Raw genomic sequence first — 25,532 nt, forward strand, 5'->3', positions numbered from 1 at the left:
TGCTTAAAACATGACTGTCACTATATCACATTTTACACATCATGATTATCTTATAGACATATCATAATTTTGGTATCTCAACTTTAAATACATATATAAATATACAATCCTGTGAAAAAGTAATTATCCCTTTTAGCTTCCATAGGAATGGAAAAGTTAAGTAGTGGCCAAGTGTTGCTATGAATGCACTTCATTAATTGATCACGAACAAGTGTAAGCATCTTTGTAATAGCAGACATTTTGGCTGTTTGCTAGTCTGGAGCATTCGGGTGTGTGTTAACATGATTGTGAGGAAAGATTTTAGAAAAGCAAATTTTGCTGCCCATCAGTGTGCCAATGGGTATACGGTCATTTCCAAACATTATGAAGTCCGTCATTCTACAGTGAGAGATTCTTTAAAAGTGGAAAACATTCAAGACAGTTAACAGGTGATGTCTCAAGAAGTCCACCCAGAGGTCAGCCCATGCAATGCTCAGAGAAACTGCAAAAAACCAAGCGCTGCATCTCAGACTACAGACCTCAAGCTGGACAAGTATGGCTTTTTTTAGAAGGGTTGCCGGAAGAAAGAATCGTATCTCCAAGACGTACCATGCTTTGGTTTGTTAAATTGCATCTGAACAAATCGCAAGACATCTGGAAAAATGACCAAAGAGAAGCTATTTAGCTCTAGTTATAATACACTGCACTACATCTTTCCAAAACCAACATTTGCCCAACGATGTGAGAGACTGATAACCCCACGGTGTATATGATATATGCAGTGGGGTTTGCATAGTTTATCTCAGGATAGCACAGAGTTCTTTTTCACAGGATTGCAGTGATTCAGCCAGTCCAATTCATCTATAACTTTGCATCTTGTCTTTTTAAGAAAGTAATTAAAACTCACACCTCACTTTAAAACAGTATACATTACTGATACAATATCAATATTTCATTTTAAAATATCAGTTTCTGTCAATGCAAAATTAAAGTCACACTCCTCTATTCAAAATACACCTTATTTTAAAATAATGTCCAAGCAATAACTGGCACAGAGTATTTGGGGGGTGAATTTATTAGGGCTTTCTATGGCTAGTGTACATCATCATGATCTACAGAAAGAACTCCAAAGTTTATTCAGGGGACAGTCTTGACTGAGTGACCTCAAGCTTGAGGTATAAGTTATTGTTTCTGTTTACAATGTGTGATCAGTGTGTGTATCGTCCTTCAAATCAGAGGTAAAACCAAGCTGCTAAATCAGCAAAAAAACACAAGAGCACCACAGTCTGGTGCTTATCTATGTTCCTTAAACCAAAAGATTCAACTGACAAAAATAAAAAGTATGAACATGGGTTAATGCTGGCAAAGGTTAACATGTTGGGTTGTGCCCAGATTACAGAATATGGCTCTTTATCACAAATCCTGCTGAGTATTAACAAACAGGTAAAAAACAAAACCAAAAAAACCCTACAAGGATACTTGACTAATCGCCTTTTCTAAAACTTCACAGATAAAAGCAAGACACTTGCACTCCAGCTTTGAGTACAGGTACTTCATATTGACTGACACAAAACATACAAGTGAGTTAAAATTAACAGAACATGTTTCTGTTCACAGCTGGATTGTCCCAAGTTTCTGGGTTGACTAATGCTACACAAGTGCAAGTACATGAGTTTCAAAAAGTGCTCTGTCCATAAACAAGTGCCTGGCTATGTTACAGAGAATGTACAACTTATAACAAAATGATACGAAATCAAGCATAAAAGTACAAACAAAATGTACAAACATGATTGTACTTCCTTGACTTGCTGAGCTTTTGCAAATAGGAGATGTTGCATGACAGTAACTGCATTACTTGACAGATTTGACCTTTTTCATAATATGCACAGCCTTTAAGTACACCCAACGGGTTTTCCGTAGCAAGAAAATATATTCATTTATTTTTACAAAAGATAAAGTAAAAAAAAAGCAGCATTTTTTCTAACTTAGAGCAAAGATAGTCAATGTGGGGACTTTGGTAAACAAAATGTATTGCTGAGGCATCTGTATGTACAGCATATGCACAAATGGCTTTTTTACATATTACATTATGGTTTATGTTTTTTTTACATATTACATCAAATTTCTATGAATGCAGCCTAACAGGTTATGGAAGCCATACATGTATTTACTGTGCATGAGCCACAGCACCGCCATCACAGGTGTGAACTGCATATGTACCATAAGCTGCCAGGGGGGATTCTTGATACATGGTCTGTATTGCACACAATCACACATTTCCTCGATTCCACAGAGGATCTATGCATACTCGTCTTCATCAACAGCAGTATCATATTTTTTGCTGCACAAAGGTTTCAAGCTTTATGATTATCCGTGCAGTACATTCCATCACTCTCATTGCAACCTCAGATGTGTATCTGTCATTGGGAATCTGCGGGAATGGCAGGAGATCAGGGTAGCGAGTTCTGAGGCTGTCCACACCGTATCCTTCCAGGATCTGAACGTCACTGGCGAGGCCTTTGAGCTGGGAGTTGTACTCCTCTACTTTTTGAGCCAGCGCAGTCGGCTTTACATCTTTGTCTGACTTTCCTCTGACAGCATAATCAGCAGCTATCAATGCAAGCTTTGTGGCCAAGTAGCACTTGAAACAAACCCACTCGTTAGCATTCTTATGAAGGTCATTGCGAGCAGCAGAGTAGTTTGCTCTGGCTTGTCTCAGCCACCTGCGGGCCTCCACAGGGTTTCCAACTGTCTTAAAGGTTGGGGGAACAAAGAAACGATGCGAGTGTGATGAACTTGCATAACTTGTATAATGTTCCCTGAACTGTTGCCTTTCTGATTTGTGACTCGTTGCTTCCTGGTTCCACGATGAATAAAACCTTTGAAATGAGAATTTCTCTGACTGGAAGCGGGTTGATGATGCAGAGTAGGCTCTCCTGGAAGCCCTGTCTGTATTTTGCTGATCAGCCAAAGACTGCTTCTCCATCCTGTTTATCTCATTCTGTAGGTGCTTGAAGACTTCTGTGGCAATGTCCAGATTTTCTGCATTTTTGTCTGGATGCCATTTGAGATACAGTCTTCGGATAATCTTTTTTCTCTCCATCTCAGGAAGCTTCCAGGCTTGTTCAACTACTAAGGTCACTTCTTTAAGAATCTCAGGCAATGCCTTAAGTTTGATCTTTTTTGGAGACTGTTTATGTGGAGGGGGTCGCAAGTTTTCTTTGCCAGGAAATGGAGGGGGGACCATTCGTAGACCAGAGGAACGACTGTCTGGGCTCGTAGGTGTTAATGGTGTTGATGTGTCTCGAACTTGAGTGCTTTCATCTTGTCTGGAGAACTTGTATAAGTCGAGGGAACTAACTATTTTGTACTCACTATAACCAATGTCGATCTGGAAGCATTTCCCAAGGAAACTTGTGTTTTCTTCCTCTTCTCTTTCGACTTCTTGTACAATGATGGCGTATGTATAGGTGGGCTGATATGAGCCATATATGTCTCCCCCCTCAGAGTCTACAAGATAACCCACATATTCCCCTGGATAGAATACATTCATTGGATCCATGAGCAGTGTGTGATGTATCTCTGCTGGAATTGGGGTACCAGGGAGGGGTAGCTCAAGCTGTGAAGTCTCTGTTGAATCATATTTAACACCAAGGTTGTCCAGCTTCTCTGTGATTCTATAGATGTCATTACAGCCCAACATAGCAATCAGGTACGACGTGTCTGAAATCAAATTGTCTGTAGCAGACTTCAGTGTCATAGCAAGAGCCAAAAGAAAGTTAATGTCTTTGCTGTCTGAATGTTGGATGTAGAGGTGAATCACAGCTGTCCCATATCTCTTGAGGAATGCTAGCGTTTCGCTGCGACTGTGCGGGATAGGGCTACATCCTTTCACTCTTAAAGTTGTCTGGAGTTTCTCAAAACAGGACACTTTGAGCCCTTCACAAAGCGCTTTGCAGAGACGTATGGCTTTGTCTTCATTCACAAGGTATGCATTATCGTTCTCATGTTTCATTATTCTGATCAGTCCTGTGATGAACTGTTCTGATGAGAGCAACAGCTGAAGGCGACCTTGTAGCGAGCAAAGGGCACCGAACTGGCACATTTTTGGAGAGTCCTCATCAAGTTGCTCTTCAAGAATGCTACTCAGCAGTCTAGGCCTTAGCTTCTGTGGAAGTAGCATGATTAGTTTTGTGTGGTAGGCATGATCTTTGCCTAGATAACACTGGCTCAGATCCACAAGCATCTGAACTCCAACATTACCCTGAATTCTGCTCTTGTAGTGTGGTGCATCATCAAACACCAACACATTCGATTTGGCTAATCTACCATCATGGCTTGGCAGGTAAAATATCAAATCTCTTAGATCTTCAAGGTCTTTGCGAATGTCCTTTGGCTCATTATGAAGAGACTTGAACAATCCCGAAACAACCCTTTTCACAGTTCTCATTTCATTTGGGTCAAGCTGCTTTCCCTCTGAATTTCTGTAAATTCGCCACAGCACTTCAACATATTGTCTGGTTGACACAACATCCTCTGTACCAAGTTCTTTGAACAGTTGATGAAAGGTACCGAGTTCTAGAGGTAGTTTGTACAAGTAGGGTTTGAAGTCAGATTCATTGTCCAAATTAATGACCACCTCTTCAGGTTTTAGCAATTTCCAGCCATCTTCTACCATGACAAAGGCTACTCCACGGAGCTGGTAACGGAAATCTCTTTTATCTGCATTGAGGAACTCATATGTGGATCTTAGAACTTTGTTCCTGGTTTTCACCATTTCATCATCAGGATTGGATATACTGCAGATATTCTTACAGTTGCTTATGACTTTCTCCAGAGGTGGGTCCAAGTTGACACCTAGCATGTTTAACACTTGGTCAAGTTGTTCCTGCCCAGTGAAAGTGCTACCCTCTTGGTCCCTTATGCTTAAAGGTGTAGCTTTCTCTGGTAGTATTGGACATGATGTCCAAAGCAAATGAATAATATCTGTTTGCTTGAACTTTGGATTCACTTGGGACCCACTGAAACGTATGAGAGGAAGTGTGCCACTCATCTCTTGGTACTGAGAATGAAGTTTGATGAGTTCTTTGGGTGCTCTCTCAGGGCACAGAAAAGGTATCATTGAGAGCTCTTTGAGAAAAGTGCCCTGAAAAAGGTCCATCCTCTCACTGAAAATATGGTTCAAAAGAACATCGACAATGGTTTGCACTTTTTCCTTGGTCCAGCACTCCGTTTGCGCTTTGATGCTGATCTCTTTTGCAAACTGAAGAATTTGCTGCTGTGATACTTCATGCTTGAGACCAATATTTCTCAGAAAATTTATCCATGAGGTGAGCAACAATGTCCCATTCTTGGGTTTTGACACTTGCTCTACTTTTTTAAAAAACTCAGTAGGTATGAATGACTTTGTAGGTAGCATAACTTCAAACACTTTAACTGTTTTATCATAGAAGAACTTAGTTGGCCTGATTCTGTTTGAGTAGTCATAGATGAACGACAGTTCCTTCAGTTTCTCATAGAGCTGATCTTTCATCTCACATGGTTCTTCCATTGCCAAAAGCCTCTCCTTCAGATAGACAATGTGTTCAACTTTGGCATCATAGGAAAGACTCTCAAACTTTGGCAGAAGATGATGGAGGTAGATTTCTAAGTCATCTATTGGCATGCAGCCAAGGAACGTATACAACTCTTTGAGCTGCGGACAATCTGCAAGAAATGCAAAGGAGTTCGTGTTCGCCCATTTGTCTATGTCCGCAGAAGGGAGACTTTTGGCAAGAACATAGTTTGCCCCGTAGTTAGCAATGCTGATATATTTTCCGCTAACTGATTTAAAGCATGGGAGGAGTTTTAGGCTCTGTGCATCTTCTTGTGTGAGGCTAGCCAAGTTGCAGTTGAAATATAACAAAAAAGCCTCAAAGTCCTTGTCATTCAGGTTTCCCGATTTGAATGCAGATGTCTGAATCATGTACTCGACAGCTTTCAGAACACTTGATGGATTTTCAATGTTTGCAGTGTACTGTGTCAGAAAAGGCACGAGCTGACTCTCTTTGACACAGATTTTGTTAACTGCAAGTTGAATACACCCTGCTTTCATTAGGGTATGAAAGACTTTGTCATTTTGGCCCTGTGGAAATATGGCAATGCTCATCAAGCTCAGAGGTAGAAGCACATCATACTCTGGAACAACAAGCTTTTCTCTGGCCATGAATTTGATTCCAGGCAGCAAAGCCCAATCTTTCAGAATTTCAAGCACTGTGTCGAAGCTAGGTTTCACTTCCACCTGATTATCCTTAACAGCGATATTCTCACTGATGAAGTTCCACACATTCTTTAGCCAGGATTCACTTGCAAAGGTATCTCTCCATTTCACAGGAATCTTTGATCGATACTCTCTTGGAAGAACAGACCCAAGTAGGTCCCCAAAGCTGCTGATGTCAAAGCTTTTTGCAACTCCTGCATTCAACAGGATGTTGCTGTACCTAATGTACAATGTGTTCATGAACATGTCTTTCCTAGATGATATCAGTTCATGGTGTGCTGTCAGGAACTTTGGTCTCTTTGAATCAAACACCTGAAGCATGTTGTCCATTGTTACCAACAGAGGCAAGCCCTCGACTTTGACTTCATTTTCCTCTATATCTTTAAAACAGTAGTCCACTAGAAGCTTCAAGTTATGAACTAGCTTATAGTTTGACTGCTGGAGACGACAGGGGAGTTTTCCAACATGGCATGATGTATCCGGTGATGAGAAAGTGTAAAGAAAGTTACGGACATCACTTGGTGTAACATAACGTACTGGAATCCCTGCATCTTCCAAACAGAAGTAGAGATTTGCAGTCTCATCGCAGCTGTGAATCAGGTTGAAACCAATATCAAGAAGCAAGGTTTTCAGCCTGTAGACATTTTCAGCCACAGACTTCCTTGAAGTTAGGTTGTACTCTGTGTTTTTCAAATGCTGAAGTTCATCTTGTAGTAGGTTATCAAAAAAGGCTCTTCCCTTGTTTGTTGTAGATGTATTCACCCATGAAATATAAATGACAGAGTGTATCTCAGAGTTGTCCATCTGTGCTGCTCTGACAACAGGAAGGAGACGTTTCAGGTCAGCATGGATACAGCTGTATACTGCTTTAACCAGGCAGTACCAGTCTGGCTGTATATCAAGTCTGTTGGCTGGGAAGAAGAACAGATATTTCCGCAGTGTATCTTTAACAACATGAAGTGGTGTTCCTTGGACTATAGTCATGGTGGGATCTGGACCTGGGAAGTATCGACGCTTGAGCTGAATCAGCAGTTCAACACAGGCGGGTGCTATCAGTGATGTCATCAGATTGTTATTCCAGTCACTCCTCACCCCAACTCCATTGTCATCTCTCCACAGGTTTCTTCTGGCAGAATCTAGGGCAAAATGTCCATTGACATGAAAGGGTAACCCTGTCTCGAGTGAAAGAGGAAGAAAGCAGAAAGCTCTGTGGGGTTTTTTGTAGTTGTGACTTACACATGCAGCTACCCCTCCACGTGGAAACAGGGTGATGTCTTCATTTTTGTGAGCTGAGATCACACTTTTAGAGACATTTTCAATGTTAGGGAAGCCAGATCTGTTGCAGATCATCCATGTAGTCAGATTTCCCTCAGTATCCTCTATGTCCATTGTGTAGGTTATCTGCTGGACTGGGATAGCAGTAAGCGGCTTCTTTTTGGTCACACTGTCGATGACAGAGGCATGAAATTGTTTGCGTTTCAATCGGTCACCATCTGTTATTTTGGCTGTCACAGAGTAGAGCACTTTTAGTTCACCAGATGAATGATCAATAGTACAGATTGATATTTTCTCCATGTGGTTAAGAAACATCAAAAGTTCTGCACCATCAGTTTTAAGCTTATCCAGAAGGTTCTGTACCATCCTGTCAGACGCAGCGACAGAACTGATCTCTGATGTCTTTGCCATGTCTGTAGAGCGGATGGGAAATCTGAACATTGTGCTGCGTTCCAACTTAAAATGAGCTCCTAAGTAAAGATTAAGAACATCTGAAAACTGAGACCTGAAGTCAGAGTCCAAGTCTCGAAACATTCTTCCAGGACTCACAGATGTGGCCCCAGGTGCATACCGTGCATGTGGATCAAAGATACAAAGAATGTCATTGTTAGAGATGAAGGATGGACAGTCAGTTATGTGGTAGACTGAATTGAATCCTATGCCATATTGACCAGTTTTTCCTGGATTGGCCTCTTTTGTTCCTCTCCCAAGATTCTGTATACCTCTGATATCATCTTCTGTGAATGGTTGATTGTTAAATACACAGAGCGCTGGGCCTTGCATCGGGATCCATTTATCGTCAAATATTCTATCTGTGGGGTGCGTTCTTGGATCAAAAACAAAGTAAATCTCTGTTGCTTTGGCATCATCTGCATTTTGAAGCAGCTCTTTCAACATTTCTTTTTCCGATGGGTAAGCATTGAGAATGCTTTTAATTCTGCTTGTGAGCTTTTCTTTTTGTCCAAACTCGCTCCCAAGTGTGGTAAAGCAGACATTTGAGGCATATCTCTCCAATGCTTTATGACGTTTTGGGACTGCTCCTAATTTTACAGCAACCTCTCTTGGAATATCCCCGTGACAGTATTTCACCGTTGAGTCTCTGACTTTGATCCAGGGGCAGTCATTGTAGCACAGGGATTTTGATGGCTGCAGCATTAGATTGGAGTCGGGTAACAGAATCTCACCATAATTCACTTGACAGTATTCTTGGTTCTTGTCTCGTATTAGGCTCCATATTCCTTCACTAATAATTCTGCGACATAACTGGAAGTTTTCCTCACTGAGTACTTTTCGTCCACATTCTTGCTTCATAGTTTCCAGAACAGCTGAGAAATCTTCCACTGTGAAGCTAGGTTGTACCCCAACACTTTCAAAAAGCTCACGGCAGCTGTTTCTGTACTTGTTGGGGAGCTGGTAAAGATGTGGAGCTGCATCAAAATTTAGGTGGAAAGCAACTTTGGAAGGACTGACATATGTGTTCTCTACCAGGATGGAGCTGAAGGATTTCAGTTCCTCAGTTATCTGATCTTTTGCACTTTCGTCCTGTAGCATCTCCTCATGAAGATATTTGTAACAGGCATTTGTTATGTTTTCCTGATACAGAGTTACACCATCAAAAGCCTGAGAGAGCTTCTTTAGCTGACTGATGACCAGTCCAACTGAGGGTTTCCTTATTAGACCAAGACAGTCTTTCACAGCTAGCGAGATTGCACCACAACCTTTAAAGGATGGGGAATTCTCGTTCAGGATTGGCTTCATCAGACACACTGTGTCCTGATGTTCAGTTGTGAAGAGCTCTCTGGCAGAGAACATTGTTGTTGGGGAAAAGTTGTTCCCATGCCATGGGAGAGAGAATCCTGCAGGCCTTGTGAGGAATGGAAGAAACCTGATGTCCTGCAGTTTCTCCAAATGCTCAGCTGTTCCTTCATCTCTCATCTTCAGCTTTTCGTCAATGAGATTGAGTAGTATACTACTACGGAAGCATGCAGCTGTATGATCACTTTCATTAAGACCCATGACAGAATGAGCACGCTCAATCAGGTCCTCCCATGACAGATCGTCTTTTACCATACCTAACTGCACTAGCTTTACTAAACATACAGGGTTTACATAGTCTTTAGAAGTTCCTTCAGGAAATCTTCCATCATCAGCGTTGTAGAGTTTAGCAACTCTTCCCTCTGGGTGAATAAGTTTAGAAGGTAAAACCAGTTCCGTGTTGGGGCCAGAGCATGGGATACAAGGTGTAACCCTGAGGATTGATGCAAAATCCTCTAGTTTCTCATTCAAAACATAATGCATTAGAGGGTCCCTAAGCTCTTTGTCAATTTCCTGGATGTGTGGGAAAAAGACATCTGAAAAGAACTGCTTCTCTGTCAGGGTGTTTTCCATCAGCTTTCCTTTGCACCCAGCATCATCAAATCCTTCCTTCACCCAGTCAGGCAGCTCAACAGCACAGAGGTTTTGTGAGCCACTCTTTTTGAGGTATTTCAAGAAGATTTTGAAAGCAGCGGGTCCTATGTCTGACCTGCAGAGTAAGGCATCATCAAGGAATCTGACACATTTGATTGACACCCATGTTTTGCCATCTGAGAAAACTCTTGCATGCTCACTGTCACCTCCTTTGGCTATTTCTTGGTAGACACCCTGGCTGATCAGTCTGAAGTCATCATGTACCTGACCTGGATCTGGCCAAGCTGCATAGTAGTTATACTTCAGTAGTTCTCCACTTTCGGCCATTAACCGTAGCATGGTGAGAGCTGCTAAATAGGCCTGGACAATGACATGTCTCATGAATATAGAATTCCACTGTCCTTTGGTGTCTGTCTTCCAAATCTCTTTACGGTTTGATGTCACAGCAAAGCAGCCATTAATTTGGACTGGTAGGCCTGTTTTGATTTTTAAAGGTAAGTAACAAAACACCTCTCCGATTGGTGTTGCATTTGTCTTCACTGTCCATTTTCTATTCTCTTCCTCTGAGAGAAGAACGGCCACCCCTCCACAAGGCACTAGTCCTAATCTTTTTCCACTATCACTAAGGGAAAATTTGAGTGCCTCATTTGCATCCATGCATGAGCAAATGAGCCAGTTCGTGACCTCAACTGCCTTCTGGGGCATTTCATCTGTGAGTCTTCTTGTCTGAACACCTTTAGCAGCCATCTCAAAGTACTGGTTAGGATCTTCCTCTGAACCTCGGAACAGTGGGGAGTGGAGATCAACAATGCGCTTGAACACGTTGTGAAACTCCTCCACCATAACACGTATGATGCATCCAGACTTGGGAACATCAGAAGGTACCTTGCTGGTGCTTGCTACTTTCTTCATAACCCTTGCTGCAGATTTTAGGATACTTAGAGGTCCATATGAGGCTTTGGATGACCACACACTTTTGTTTATTACCACGACATCTTGCGCTCCTGCTGGATTTGGTTCCTCATATTTCAGGTATTTCAAGACCATGCTTCCAACATGTTGAGTGAACAGAATGAATCTGTGGCCACATATGCTGAACTCATCAACGAGAGAGTAGATATCTGTGGTATTGTAGTACAGACTGCTGATTTCACTTACTGACGCTTCCTGCTCTGTTCTGAATGGAAGTCTGAACAGTGTACCATTGTATTTGTATGGCGAGTCCTGAGCTAAAGGAAGCTGGCAGTTGAAGACATTAATGAAAGGTTTGAACTGATTGGGAAACTTTCTCAGCCTCCTCTGTTGTTTGTTCCAGTTGATTTTGATCCCTGGATTAGACCTGTCTCTGATGTGCTTGCTGATGTGATTAATGTTTGGATCAAACATAATCATGAACTCTCTGCTCATTATGATGGGGATATCTGTAACGTGATAAACAGAGTTAAAACCCAAGCCAAACTTGCCAACTTTGTCTGCTTCACACCTTTTCACTGATCCACCTAATCTTGTGATGTTCAGAAAGTCTGTGTCTGAAAATACGGCATTATTGAAAGACCACAAGGCAGGCCCGTGGCAAACAATCATGCCAGGGTCAAGGAGATTCTCCCGAATGTCAGTGTTTTTTCTCATGTCAATGAGAAAACTGCACTCTGTTGCACTTGCATCATCAGCATTTTGAAGAAGCTCTTTGAAAATGTCTGCTACAGATGGATATTCCTCCAAGATATTTTTTATTCTCACTGTTAGAGGTTCTTGTTGGCCAGACTGTTCAAAGCCAAGATTCTCTGGGTTTATCAAGCGTGTGCTCAAACATGGGACCTTCAGCCACTCTGCTGTTTTCATAGGAATGTCATCATGGACCAATATAATCGGTTCTGAAGCGTCTTCGAGTAAGTCGTTCAAATCATCAACTTTGATATCACAGTAGGTACATTCATGGATGGGCTTCATCGCTAACCTGCTTGGGTCCTTGTAACAAAGAATGGGCACATGCATGTTAGTGTCTACAGGTATCTGATTGTTGTACAGCCATCTCAGGATGTTGATTAAAAGTAGAATATCACGTTTGCTTTCTTCCTTGGTCATCTCTCCTTCACATCTCTGTCGAATGAGAGCAATGACTTTGAACACATGGTCTGGGACAACCTCTTCAACTGAACCACAGAACTTAAAAAGCTTGTGAAACTTCCTAATTGTCTTGGGCAGAGAGTAGAGGTAAGGCTGCAAGTCTAGATCAGGGAGGGCTTTTAAAACTGTCTGGCCAGGTGATGAGAACGTCTTCCCTGTCCACACCCAATCAAAAGGCAGTGATTTCATTGCTTCTCTTGCATCCTCAAGATGAGCCTGCATGAAGCCATAAATCTCAAACAAGATCTGCTGGAACTGATACCAATCCTCTGTGGTGAATGCCTGAGATTTATGCCAGTCATTCACTGCTTTCAAGTGTTGTAATACTTGATCCACTTGTGGCTCCATAGTCAGTTTCAGTGCCTTCTTCATACCTGCAGATGTGTGTTCAACCAGTGGTACTGAAGATCCCACAAGCACTGCATGGGATATTTCACACATTTCAGACAAAGAGCAGATATGGATAGTATCTCCAACCCAAGCAAGAGATTTAGGGTAAGTTAAGGGTCTGTCTTTACAGACCGGTGCCCATTTTAGTTTAAGCAAAGCTGTCTGAGCATCAGCTGATTTTACAAGCTTGGTCTGTTTGTTAAGTATTTGCAGCAGTGTTTTTGCTTTTTTAATTATCAAGTCCCATTTAGGTTCCTCACTGCTTTGCAACTCCTCTATCTTCTTTGCCACTCGAAGTACATCTTTTTCACTGAGCTGTACTTCATTTCTTAGTCCCAGTTGTCTGAGTGAATGAAGAATATCTGGAGATGATGTGAATGTACTTGTGGGAAACCTGTTTTTTTCCTCCATGAAGAATAGATGTTGCAGGATCTCTAGCTCAGGATCAAAAAGATCTGTCGCTTTGACTGACTTTCCACAAGGCAGCTGAATGAATTTAAGAGCAGAAAGCCATCCAATCACGGCTGAGTTTTCATTCTTTAGAAAAGCCAAATGTTTAAGAGCCCAGAGCATGATTTCAGTTGTCTCATCTGTTGTGTAGTAACCTCTCTCAATATCCTGAATAATCATTTTGAAACATTCTGTTGTTTTCACTTGTTCAACATTTAGCATTTTGATGAGGCGAATTGATTCCTCATCAGAGCAAGAAACAAGATTTTCAGATAATTTCACATCTGGCGGGTGCTTGGCTCTGTGGTGTAAAGCTCTGGCCCCTCTCAGTGATGTGAATGCTGAGGTACCTTTAGAGCATGTACCCAGTTTTTTAAAGATGGAAAGGTCAAGTAGGATATACTTCTCCTTCTCTGTAATGTCAGACAGCCCTGCAAGAAAATTTCTGAGTGCAATTTTCTCTTCCACTGAGAAAGAAGAGACTTGGCTTGATAATCGTTGGGCTGATGTTCTACTCATAATTTGCAGAAGCATACCAGGAGAGCATGGGTGAATGTAATTTTTTAGCAGAGGATGCTGCAAACAGGGATCCAGCTTTTTTATCACTACTCCTCCAAGCTTTTCTATGATGTCAAGCACGTTTTCAGAAAGTGGCGCCTCTTCCTCATCCACAAGTACTATGGGTGATGGAGTTTTGAAACGAAGAAGCTCAACTGTGTGTGTGCTTTCCTCGAGTGGCACAAGTGGGATCAAAGGCATGTCTTCAAATGTATTTAGGTCATCAGCAAAATATATATAGAGATGCTTCCAAATCAACTTTAGCCAGGAAAATGTAGGATGCTTCAACTCCCTGTTTCCAGGATCCCAATGAACTTTAAAGTCTCTGGTTGGCCAGGCTGTTGACAGGATCTCCTTGATGAGTCGAGCTGAACGTTCAGGGTTCAGCACTTGTAGCTGAGTGCAGGGTCTACCTGTTATAACAGTGAAATTTAGAAATTAGCACAAGTTATTATTACAGACACAGATGCAAAATAAAATCTGATCAATGGGTTAGGTTTGTTCTTGTTATTGATACAGCTGCTACACCTTTAAATGCACCTTTTCATTCATAGCTCAGCCACACAATGTCATTTAATTTTTGAAGTGTTTTGTTTTCTTCTTAGTCTCTTGTCAAATTTTACTCATTAAATGATGAGTACATTTCTGTCCTCAGACACATCACCTCAAATACTCAGAATCTAAATATATTTAAGACATGTAAGTCATGCAAACACGCTTGCACAAACTTTACTGTGTATCCACACACACACACACGCACACACACTGTTCCTTGTTAATTTAACAAGGAAAAATGCTTTTTCCAGGCCTGTGGCACTTGTTCACTTCGCTCATGTATTAAAACACAGACATGCATGGTAATTTATCATGTTATTCATTTTTACCTTGTATCACTTTATATAGTCAGATGGCAAAAACAGTTGTTTATAAACACTAAGCCAAAAAATATTAAATAAATATATTTCTTCTAATTCTTCTTTGCAAGCTATATAAACATTGTGTTTGATGTCACTGTTTGATGAAGACTCATTTATAGATAATGATGATAAGGCTTCAAAAGTGCCAAGGAGTTGGGGAACACACATACATACATATGATACGATCAGTAAGATACTAAAGTCATGCCAATCTGAATCCAGTCTTATCAATCCAACATATAAGTTTAGGTTAATAATAAAAAGGTCACACACTTTGAAATGCCTTACCTGAACACCCCCATAGAAACTGTTGCACTGTAAAATTTAAGAGATGTGGGATGATTTTTACTGTTTCTTAAAAAAAATGTGGTAAAATAAAGAACTTAAAAAGTAAACAAATGATACTTTTTCAGTTCAGGACTTCTGTATATCTGAGTAACATTAAGGCCTTACCCACCCTAAGGCCAAGGTTTGGAAGTACAGTTAAGATGTCTGTTTAAAATTGAATTCTTTATGTAGTTCCCTCCCCAGACACCTTAACGCCCACTCACATCCTGGGCCATCTGACCTCAGGAATTCGCATGATAATGTGGAGCCAGGTTTCACATTGAGCTCACCCGAAACCCTGGCTGATTGGGACCCACACCCAGTTTCACACCTTGGCTCAGGCGATTAGAGGATCATCAGGGGGTCCTTTTGTCCCTCTGTGGGGGGATACTCCCACTAGGTTTAAATCTGGGACTCCCCACCATTTGACCTTAGAACTGAAGAAGCTTCTCGGATGAGAGGTGAAACGTCTTCAAGCAACTTAAAGAAGTCCAGATGCTTTTCTTTGCAAGCTCCTTTGACTACGATGACCTGGATGACTGAGAACCTTCACAGACAATTCTTTATGTAATAAAAATGAATAATAGCAAAATGTTAGCTAGCAGAAAAATAATAAGCGGTTAGTTCCAAATTGTTGCAGCTATGTATAAATGGAGTATTCTCTGTGTCTTCTACTTTGGGCTTTGGGGAGAAAATTGTTTTTTCAGCACTTTTCCTCTGCCTGGGTCGTGACCCACAGTCATGACTATGGCATGAGTATGGCAGAGCGTGCACTCAGGATCTGCTCTTGCAGACCGAGTGGAATGTGTGGCACAAAAACAACTCATCGATGAATCAGCGTGCTCACTCTCTCTTCCATTTTCTCTCTCTCCCTTAAATTCTCTATCAGCCTATCAGCTGGGTACCAGATTTACTGCCCGCTGGCATGCTGAGAGTACAACAGTCCAGTGTTACAACATGGCTGAACCCACATAACCTACTTGTTCATCACAGGACTGCAAAGATTTTCTTTTGGAGATACAGGCCAACTAAAAAGTTAACACAATACTTTAAATCAAAATCAAATATAATAAAATAAATAATTATTTTTTTTAGGCTTCCCTAAAAAGACACTTAATCTAACAGATTAGATTCAATTCCTATTGTCAAGATTACAAATAAAAATCTGTTAAAAATGTTTATCATTGTCAAACTCTCTGCTGGTCACTGCTGGAATAAAGCTGATTATATATACATTTATTAAAAAAATAGGTGACATTACCTCTGCATTTGGCAGCTTTCTTCAAACTGTCCATCACTGAAGGCTTGATACTCTCTAATATGAATCGATGCTCCAGTCCTGGATACAAAGACCTTAGGATGAAGTTAAAAAAAAAAGGTTTGTATACAGTTTGTATAACGGTAGGCACAGTTTTCAAACAAGAAGCTATCAAAGGTCATGTTCACAGAGGGACAGCAGATTTCGCACTGTGTATGTAATTCACTTTTTTTAAGTTGTATTATTGTCTCATTTTTCAAAGGCATCAGCAATACTCACTAGATAATCATGCAATTAGTCTGTCAATATTTCTGAATAAATCAGCATCAGCCTTCCTAATATGGAAATTTCTTACCTTGCCACTAAACCTTGCAAAGAGCAGTAATCTTACTTAAAGCCATGAAGAATGAACCATACTGTTTATATAAATGTATTTGGAACTAATACTTGAAAAAAGGAAAATGAGAAATGGATTCCTTATCCATGAAAAAACAACGTGTGAATAGTTTATGGTAAAATATATAAAATAAATATTGTCTTCTCCTGTTAAAATGCATTCAGGAATAATAAAATAAATCAAATTAAGAAGAGAATTACAAAAACATGACGAAACTGGCAGAAGCTTATATGCAAAAATAAACCATCTCACTCTGTACCTGGGGTACTCCTCAGAAGCAATGTAAATGGCATCTTTTTCGGTCACAGAGGATGAAAACGTTATAAAGGTCTCATCTTGGAGTGGCAGGAGCTCAAGTCCTATAAGGTCACTGTAATTAGCATCTCCAAGTGCAAACTCCAGCAGCAGCAGCTTCTCCTGTGAGGGACCTGTGTGTCTGCTCTTCCTGATCACTTGCCGCACCAACGATGGCGTCACCTTCCTCACTTCACCGGACTGAGTCATGTAGGCAGCCAAGACAAAGTCCACAGCAGAAGGCACCTTTGCCACCTGCATTCCTGAGCTTTGGAGGTAGTTGATCACAGTCTCTGAAATGCCATCGTCTGTGTCCAGCTCTGAGAACACAGTCTGGTCCACCCTGACCCAGCTCTCGCTGAGGGAATAGATTACTTGGTGCTGCAACAATTCATCAAATAGTGGCTGGAGAATGGGTTTCCAGCGGGACTTGACCCGCTTAGGGTCTGGCCAGGCCCTATAGCTTCCTGTAGGAGACAATGGAAAGTCTTGGTCCTTTTTTATCTGTACCCTTTTGATAGCCTCAATTATGAGAGTGAAGTAAGCCCTCGGGATGACACTAATTATAAGAAGCTCATTCCACAAGGCAGCTGGATCCCTCCACTGGTCCACTTCCCGCCACTTGATACTCCTGCGGTTGTCCGTGAGGCCAAAGAAGCCGCTGACATGAACAGGAAGGCCCGTTTCGCTCTCTTCTCCAGGAGGAAGAGGAAGGAAACAAAAAGCTCGTCCTGAGAAACCGGATGTTGCACCTTGGTCCTCTCTGTTAAACAGAGTAAGAGGCAGAGCAATGCCTATGCTAGGCATAAACTTCAAATCATCTGCCAAAGAGTCCAACTCAGCACACATCCCTCTTCCCCCAACTCCATTACACACCAGCCATGTCATCCTCTGGGTCTCTTTAGCCGTTTCATCCTGAGTCTCGATGTTGAGCTGGTAAGTGACGCACGTGATGGCAGAGCTGGGAACCCCGTTGCTATAGCTGTCTATAGCCTGTCCCAGTATCTTCAGTGCATTCGGTCTTTCTAGCTTATCATCAGTATTCTCCATTGCTGTAACCTGAAACAACATGCGCTCTGTGCCATCAGACTCGCGCACATGCAAGGATATTTTTTGCACACTTTTAAGGAAGAGGAGCACCGTGTCTGCGTCAGCTTTGAAAGATTCAAAGAGCTCCAAAACCTTTTCCTTGTTGTAAATGTTGCCGCTGAGCTGAGATGGTTTCATGCGAAGCGGGAAGCGAAACAGAGTTCCAGGAAAGTGGCCGTCCTGAATGGTTTGATTGGAACTCCCAAACATCCCAAAGTATGGAGCAAACTGGTCAGCTAGTTCCGTGATCTCCTTAATGTCCGACTTCAAGTTCCAGCATTGGCCCGACTCATTCACGCCAAACAGGGTCTGATGGGGGTCCAGCATGGCGATTTGGTCTCCACTAAATATACTGGGAACATCTGAAACATACATACAAAGAACAACAATAATAGCTAACAATGATAAGTGGTTACATTCAGATCAGCATATTAGGCAAGTGGCACAGTCGCCTCACGGCAAATGTTTCTGAGTTTGAACCTGATGGTCGGGTGGGATGTTTCTATGTGAAGGATTTTTGCAGGTGTTCTGGGTTTCTCCCACAGTCCAAAGACATGTTGTAGTTGTTGATGTCACCATGAATGGTAGTAAGCTTATTACAGTTAACTAAAACTAAATTAAAAACTAAAACTAGATGTGAAAAACCATTGTAGTTAACTGAAATAAAAATAAAAACCAGACTAGACCAGGACATACCCTCCACATGTGGGAGGACTAAAACTAAAGTAAAACAAGGAAACACACTCTGGAAACTAAATGAAACTTAAATGATTAAAAAAAAGACAAAATGAAATAAAAATACAAAATAATCAGAAAATACAAAACAATAACAACTCTGCTCTACGACCAGGCAGGGTGCACCACGTTTCATGCCCAGTGTTGACTGGAAGACGTAGATATTTATTTGGGCTTCTGCTTTGCTTGGACATTTCAGTAAATGCATTAGTGAAATTGTTTTTGTAGCCTTTAAAATCAGTGGAAGGATCTCTGGAGGTAATTATCTGCGATTTGTTACCACTGTGATTTATGTTCCAAACTTACTGCCTCTCCGTCTAAATTTGGTTGCGGTCAGACTCTGGAAAATACAGGTAAATATTCCTTGGTTCAACACACTGACTCCACATGAGAAAACAAAACATCATTCAACATTTCGCTAGATAAATAACACTGTACCTGTAATATGGTACACGGAATTGAAGCCGATGCCAAATCGTCCAACTTTTAAAGGATCTTCTCTCTTCCTGCTCCTTGCGATCTCCTGAATCCCATTCCAGTCTTCCACAGTGAACACCGCATCATTGTACACGTACAGTGCTGTTCCTGGAAATCAGAATCAACGTGACCATGCTGGAAAAACTCCGAAAAACAAATGTGATTATTCTAAAATGAGTGAGTAAAGATAATGTATTTTCTTTGACTAAATTGTTGCCTCTCTTCCCAAAGAAGTCAGAGTAACAGAATAGCTGCTAACAGATATTTAACCAGGACAGATTCTTGCCAGCATGAGAGCTTGAAGGTTTGCCCTCTGATTTAAGAGCTGATCACTGGGCTATGCTGGACTTAACTTGTTACTGACTGCTAACCTTGATGCTGAGCCATGTCAGGTGACCACAGTGACTCCGCTCCATACTCTGTCTCATCGTACATGAACTTGACCTCTGTGGCTCCAGCATCCTCAGCATTTTGGATCAGCTCCTTCAAAATAAAACAGAGGAAAGATCATCAAATATGAAGACAGGGCCTTGTAACAAAGCCACACTGAAATATCAGCTTTATAGGTGGATAATTTTATCTAAAAGGCCTTGCCAGAAAAATTAAGACCTTCAGCTTTGGAAAAAGTACAACCATATATGGTAAAGGACCTGAGATCGGCAAGTTAAAGCCAAAATAAAACTATGACGTTTGATTCTGTGCAAACTTGGCATATTTTCTCATTTAAAATCTTTTTTTTTGCCTACAAACAGCCTTCTCTTGGATGAATCCCTACCATAGCAGACTGATGATATAAACTCATAAAATACCGCCAATCCGACGCACGTGTACTAAAAATAATAACTAAATAGCCAACTTTAAACAGATCAGAAATGTATAAATTCTGTACAACCTCTGTATGCTAATTATGTTTAATATGTAGTCTATACAGACACATTTTTTTTTAAAAAGCATCCTTACCTTTAGAATCTGTCCACCTTCAGGATATCTCCTCAGGATATCTTTCAAAAATTCAACTAACGGAGGTGTTGTCTGTCCAAACCTTCCTGTAAAGACACACTGTGTAAGATTCTCTTTAATACTGACTCATTGATTGCATACATGTGCAGGTTTTCATGTTACCTCCTCCTTTTAGGCCTCGTCCCTCCAGAATGACAGATACTTCTGGGCTTCCCACGGGCACCAAAGTACCAATTTGCACACTGTTATCCAGCTATGCAGGATTGATGTGAGGAGAGAGAGCTGGTTTTAATGTACAGCAATAATGCACCACACTGAAATAAAACTGTGTGTGATCAGGTGACATGAAGAAAATATGTATTTTTAAAAAGTCCTTACAAAATTAACATGTAACTGCATGAATAGAATGAGACATGTCATTTAATGAGACTTAACAACAGACTTATAGTCTTCAATCTTTCACCACAGCTACTGTTAAATCATTCGGAGTTGGGGTTATTGCACATTAGTTGACAGTCTGCCTTTTCCTGGTGAGCATTTCTGAATCAATGCAGCAACGCCTGACTCAGCTGCGTGGGGCTCTTCAACGTGACACTGTGCCCTCCTGCACTCAGCAGTCTTTGCACATCAACATGCTCTCTGGCAAACTGAGCCATCCCACTCATCATCTTCATCATTGTCACGCCACTGTACAATTATTATTTCACAGTATAAAGACATTTTGTGATGTATATTGTAAGCAATATGTTTCTTAGAACAAATATACAGTGACAGAGCTCGACACACAGAGGAAGGTGAGGCCTCGTGGTTATATGTAGTAATATTATTAGGGAAAAAGTGAGTATATAAATCTGTATAAAACCTTCAATAAATGTAAATAACACCTTTTATGTAGTTGCACGCAGGCAGTCTTCATTACTAATGCCTTAAAAGAGTTTTTTATAATAGCTTTAGGGTCCTCTATCAAATATTTGGCTGCTAGGATTGAAGGTTTAATTTTATCTGAGAGCACCCACTGCCAGGCATTTACAATGAAGAATGTTTAGAGACTCAATGAGAACAAGCTAAGCTTGCCTTAAAGTGCACAGCACCTCTTCCATCACACTGCTGCAGATTTAATTGCATCAGTGTAACATCAAATATAGACTTACATCCGAAGGACACAAAGGAAATTACTTTCTGTTATTGTTTCCTAGGAAACACATCATGTAACACAGCTTCAGGCGCAGCAGAATTCATGACTGTATTACTTTTACTTAAAACTGGCCCTGCAGTGTATGTGGTGTTAGCTTGTAGGACTGGCTTGTAGCTAATTTCTGCATATGAGATGGGATGGGGTGGAGGGGGGCTGCCAAGCACTGCGCACCATCTGGTGCTTTCCATCAGCTGAGCCACAAGACACGGGGCCAACTGCAGTCCTGCTAGTCGTGTAAGTCACCGAGTGAACGATTACAAACTAGCACACCACAGTCATGCTATAGATTTACCTGTCACAAATCTGCAGTGTTATTAATGAGTTTAGATTTATGTATGTGTTACGAATTAGATTAACGGATCAAATTTTTAACAGTAACACATCGGTTTGTTTCAAATAAATAATTACCATACAATCACAGACTGTTCATTCATATAACTGTACAATTATATATGCACACAACTTAATAACCATGATCTTAAAACTGCAATATTTTGGGATACACAATGTGATATTTCTAAATCTGGAAAAATTAATCAAGCTTTCGTTTAACGCAGCGTTTTTATTTCAATCCTCTGAATGCAGTAACTTTAGTATTATTCAATACACTGTGATGAAGAGGTGCCGAGTCATGCTGTCTGCAGTATGAGTGAGATCACTGGGCAGCAGCCAGTGGAGCAGATCCTGTGTTTACAATTACTGCATAACTTTCACTGTAAGAATCATAGATAGATAGATAGATAGATAGATAGATAGATAGATAGATAGATAGATAGATAGATAGATAGATAGATAGATAGATAGATAGATAGATAGATAGATAGATAGATAGATAGATAGATAGATAGATAGATAGATAGATAGATAGATAGTCATGAGATCGATAACACTCCAAGGCCTCAAATAATTACTAACACAAATAACTAATTACACCACGAGGGAAACTCACAGCACTTCTAACAATGAGGGCCCTGTTAACAGTTTAAATGAGTGTCACACCATTTGTTCTGCAGTTATGGAACAGGGTCATTAAAATAGAGCAGCTTTCTGCTGTTTGTAATTATCTAATTTAAGAGAGAGAAGCCAAATTTCTTCCTCGTGTCTTTCTGCAATGACATTACTAGAATGTCAAAAAACAAAAACCATTAATTTACTTTGTACTCAAGTACTTACATAAACCCAAAATACAAGAAGTGGCTCACTAATAAACAAAGTAACAGACTTGTGAGTCTTGCTCTAATGTAACATACAAGTGACCAGAAAAGATTTGCCGTTGCACATCATGTGCATTTTGTTTTGCTGTGATCATACTGTGGCACGTTCAAGGAAGTTTAAAATGACAATTTTATTGTTGTCCTTATCAGTTTTATTTGTACTCTTCTATTACAGAAAAATAAATGCTCACCATTCTCCCATTGTGAGTCAGTCGTTGCTCTTTGACTGGGAGGTTTGTCTCCTCGTACAGCAACTGCTTGACATCTTGAACAGATGTAAATGGAGAGACCCGGTAGGACCTCAGGCCAATGCACTCATGACGAACTGTCACCCATGGCAACCTTGAAAATACAAACACACATTTCAAGTTTTAACAACAAACAATGGCAACAATTTTTTCTTATGTATAATAATCTTCCAACAGAGACAACACTACAATTCAGCAGCAAAGAAGGAAAGGTGTTAAATTTCATCACAAGAAATAAGAGTCTTGCTTACGGTCACTATTGATCAAGGTGTAAGTTTGGAAGAAACATGAGAACGTGGACTCTTCACCAGATCCATATACCAACCGTCCATTAATGCCATTTTATGTCTGTGTAAAGTTCTACAATATCATATTGAGAACATTGCTCTCTTCTCTTTCTCTTCACCCCCAAACGGTTAAGGCAGATGGCTGAGCCTGCTTCTGATAGAGGCTTCTTCCTGTAAAATAGGGACTTTTTCCTACCTACTACCACCAAGTGCTTGCTCATAGGGGGTTGTGTGATTGTTGGGCTTTTCTTTAAGACTCTAGGGTCTTTACCTTACAATTTAAAGCGTATTGAGGCAACTGTTGTTGTGAAATGGGACTATATAAATATAATTTAATTGAACTAACTGACCATCCTATCACATCCTTAAAACTGAAACCTTACTGCAGTCCCACCCAAGATCATTGATCTCTCAATGGTTGTTGCGGTTGAATAAGACAACCTTAGGCTAACCTGTTAACAGAAATAAAACAATATATTTCTGCTCATTCAGCAGGAGGCCATTGGAGCTTTGTGGTTAAGTCCCTCTGGACCACTGTAGCTGGGTGGGTGTGGCAACCAGATCCAGCAGAGGATGGTTAAAAAGCATTACAGTGATTATTTACTTTTACACGGGCAATAGAACCATTTTGCCGAAACGTTTATGCCTGGTCCATAAAATGAAGCTGTAAAAAATGTTGTTATTCCTGCCTTGACTGTTAGTTGAGATATTCACTTTGAAGTCTGAACACCTCAACTACCGAGGAATTATAGGAGGGCTATCAGCTGCAAATATTCAGTATGTTACATGTTGCCAGGAGTATATGACAGCAAACAGGAAACTTACCAGGGGTCTGGACAGTTTGCCATGTCGCTGCTGCTTTGTGTCCCAGCACATACACGTTCATTGGACTATCTTCCCCACTGCGCGCAGGAATACACCATCCGAGAAAAGACTGTCGTGAAACAAGAAAACCGTTATTTTCCATCACCTGCCCCTTGACAGTCCGGTAAATTTATACCAGTCCTCTCGGTGATGTATTACACACATATATATAGCATTTATGTGTTGATGTGATTTGTCTGAGAGTTTTCGTTGTGGCCGTACACCGCCGGTGCCGGTTGTTATTTTTCCACTGAGCCTCTTTAGGAGCGTTATCCCAACAAACCCCACTCACTTGTGTGTGTCCAGCGCGCGCCGATAATGGTCCTCTCGAAAAGCAGAGACATTTCACGGCACTCGGTATTCCTGGAAACAATCGCAACAACAATAGCAAATGACACTGTTAGATCCCCCAACTACACACCGACTCCTTCAAAGGCGATGTTCTAATAATAATGAATTACACTGAGCGTGAGAGCAAAACGGGGGAATACGAAGCGAGAGGATTCCCGGGCGGTTACTTCCGCTTCGTCTTAAAGCCCGTCAGGAAGACTAAGCAGTCTCAACTAACCTTTAATTAACTGTTGTCTTTCTTCTGGGTGTGAATTCACTGAGATATTTCAAATATATTTGAATATTTTCTTCTGCAAGCGTGAATTCATTATTATAAGTTTCTCCTGTAAGGTGATGCAGTGGTGTGATGACCAATTTTGTAGGCGCATGCGTAGAAGCACATTAACGAAAAAATCTCCCTTTAGGATTTTTCTCAGTAATAATTTTTCTATTCTTTAACTGACTGTACTAATAACTATCTTTCAACATTATTAATCTGCACAACAATATGCACTAGGTTCCAGTTAATCTTTAAATCAATTAAGGTCACGCGGTCAGCAAAGACTATAAAAAATCAAAAGCTCGCTCTGTATTCTTTTCCGTGATCCGGAAGTAACCTGTTGAGCGACTTGCCGCTGCAGCACTACCAAGGTTTTAGTGTGTATAAAATCCATCATTTAATACTAAAAAAAAATCACGTTCACTTAATATTTAATAGAAAGATACATCTATACATGGAAAGGATTCCCGTGGAATATAAACTGTGCCAAAATTTAGCAGCAAACAGCCGCCTTCTTACAATAAATGAAAAAAATATAGAGCTTTCCATGCTCTTACAAGTGAATGTAAGTATATTATTGACTGTTGTTGGTCTTTAAATAATCTGCATCTATAAATATTTCCGGCTGGCCAATCAGAACCTGTGTTGTTGCCTTGTCAGTTGGCTAATTAATTATTTAGGGGGTACCATTTCATACATTTGAAGTCAAAGCAGTTGGGCACAAAATGGAAAATGTAATTTAATGCAAAATGAAATGTGACATGAGGGATAACAAACCGATCACCTACATATGAAAACTACATGTATGAAAATTAATATTTAAAAGCCTCTTTAAAGTTAGTTGTGCAATTATTTTAAAGAAAGGGAACACTTAATCCTCCTTTAGGTCACTAGAAATGTAACTTCCTGCTTCTAATTATTTTTGATGGACTTATTTATTTTACAATGTCATTGTTTTATTGGTTAGGAGACATTTATTGATTTTCTCTATAATTAAACCAAGTGGCACCATCTCTATATATAATGACATCAGCAGCAAAAACAACAAAAATGCTGCTAACCCAACATACTGTTTTCTAATATGGTGGGGGAAAGTGAAGTGTGCTAGAATTGGCATGTGTGCTTCCAAATGTGAACTCCTTCCAATATACTTTGCGTTACTTTTCACCAGTCTAAGCGACTTAACCTGCTGACTTCTGGGAGTTGGAGTCTC

General features: G+C 40.6%; 1 protein-coding gene across 2 annotated transcripts; it reads right to left on the minus strand.

Moving 5' to 3' along the window:
- Positions 1 to 933: 933 nt before the first annotated feature.
- Positions 934 to 24,161, minus strand: sacs (sacsin molecular chaperone). Of its 2 annotated transcripts, XM_080888754.1 has the most exons (11): positions 24,002 to 24,161; positions 23,671 to 23,779; positions 22,502 to 22,652; positions 20,064 to 20,154; positions 19,902 to 19,987; positions 19,313 to 19,424; positions 18,903 to 19,049; positions 16,606 to 18,091; positions 15,953 to 16,044; positions 14,653 to 14,679; positions 934 to 13,860 (listed from the first exon to the last, which is right to left on the minus strand). In XM_080888754.1, the coding sequence occupies exons 2-11, from the start codon at positions 23,691 to 23,693 to the stop codon at positions 2,309 to 2,311; spliced, it is 13,767 nt and encodes a 4,588-aa protein (XP_080744880.1). In that variant the 5' UTR covers positions 23,694 to 23,779; positions 24,002 to 24,161; the 3' UTR covers positions 934 to 2,308. The 2 variants fall into 2 exon arrangements, with proteins under 2 accessions (XP_080744880.1, XP_080744881.1); XM_080888755.1 differs by lacking the exon at positions 14,653 to 14,679.
- Between the last annotated feature and the right edge of the window lie 1,371 nt (positions 24,162 to 25,532).

Source organism: Rhamphochromis sp. 'chilingali', assembly GCF_963969265.1.
Source record: "Rhamphochromis sp. 'chilingali' genome assembly, chromosome: 8".
Classification (NCBI taxonomy): Eukaryota; Metazoa; Chordata; class Actinopteri; order Cichliformes; family Cichlidae; genus Rhamphochromis; species Rhamphochromis sp. 'chilingali'.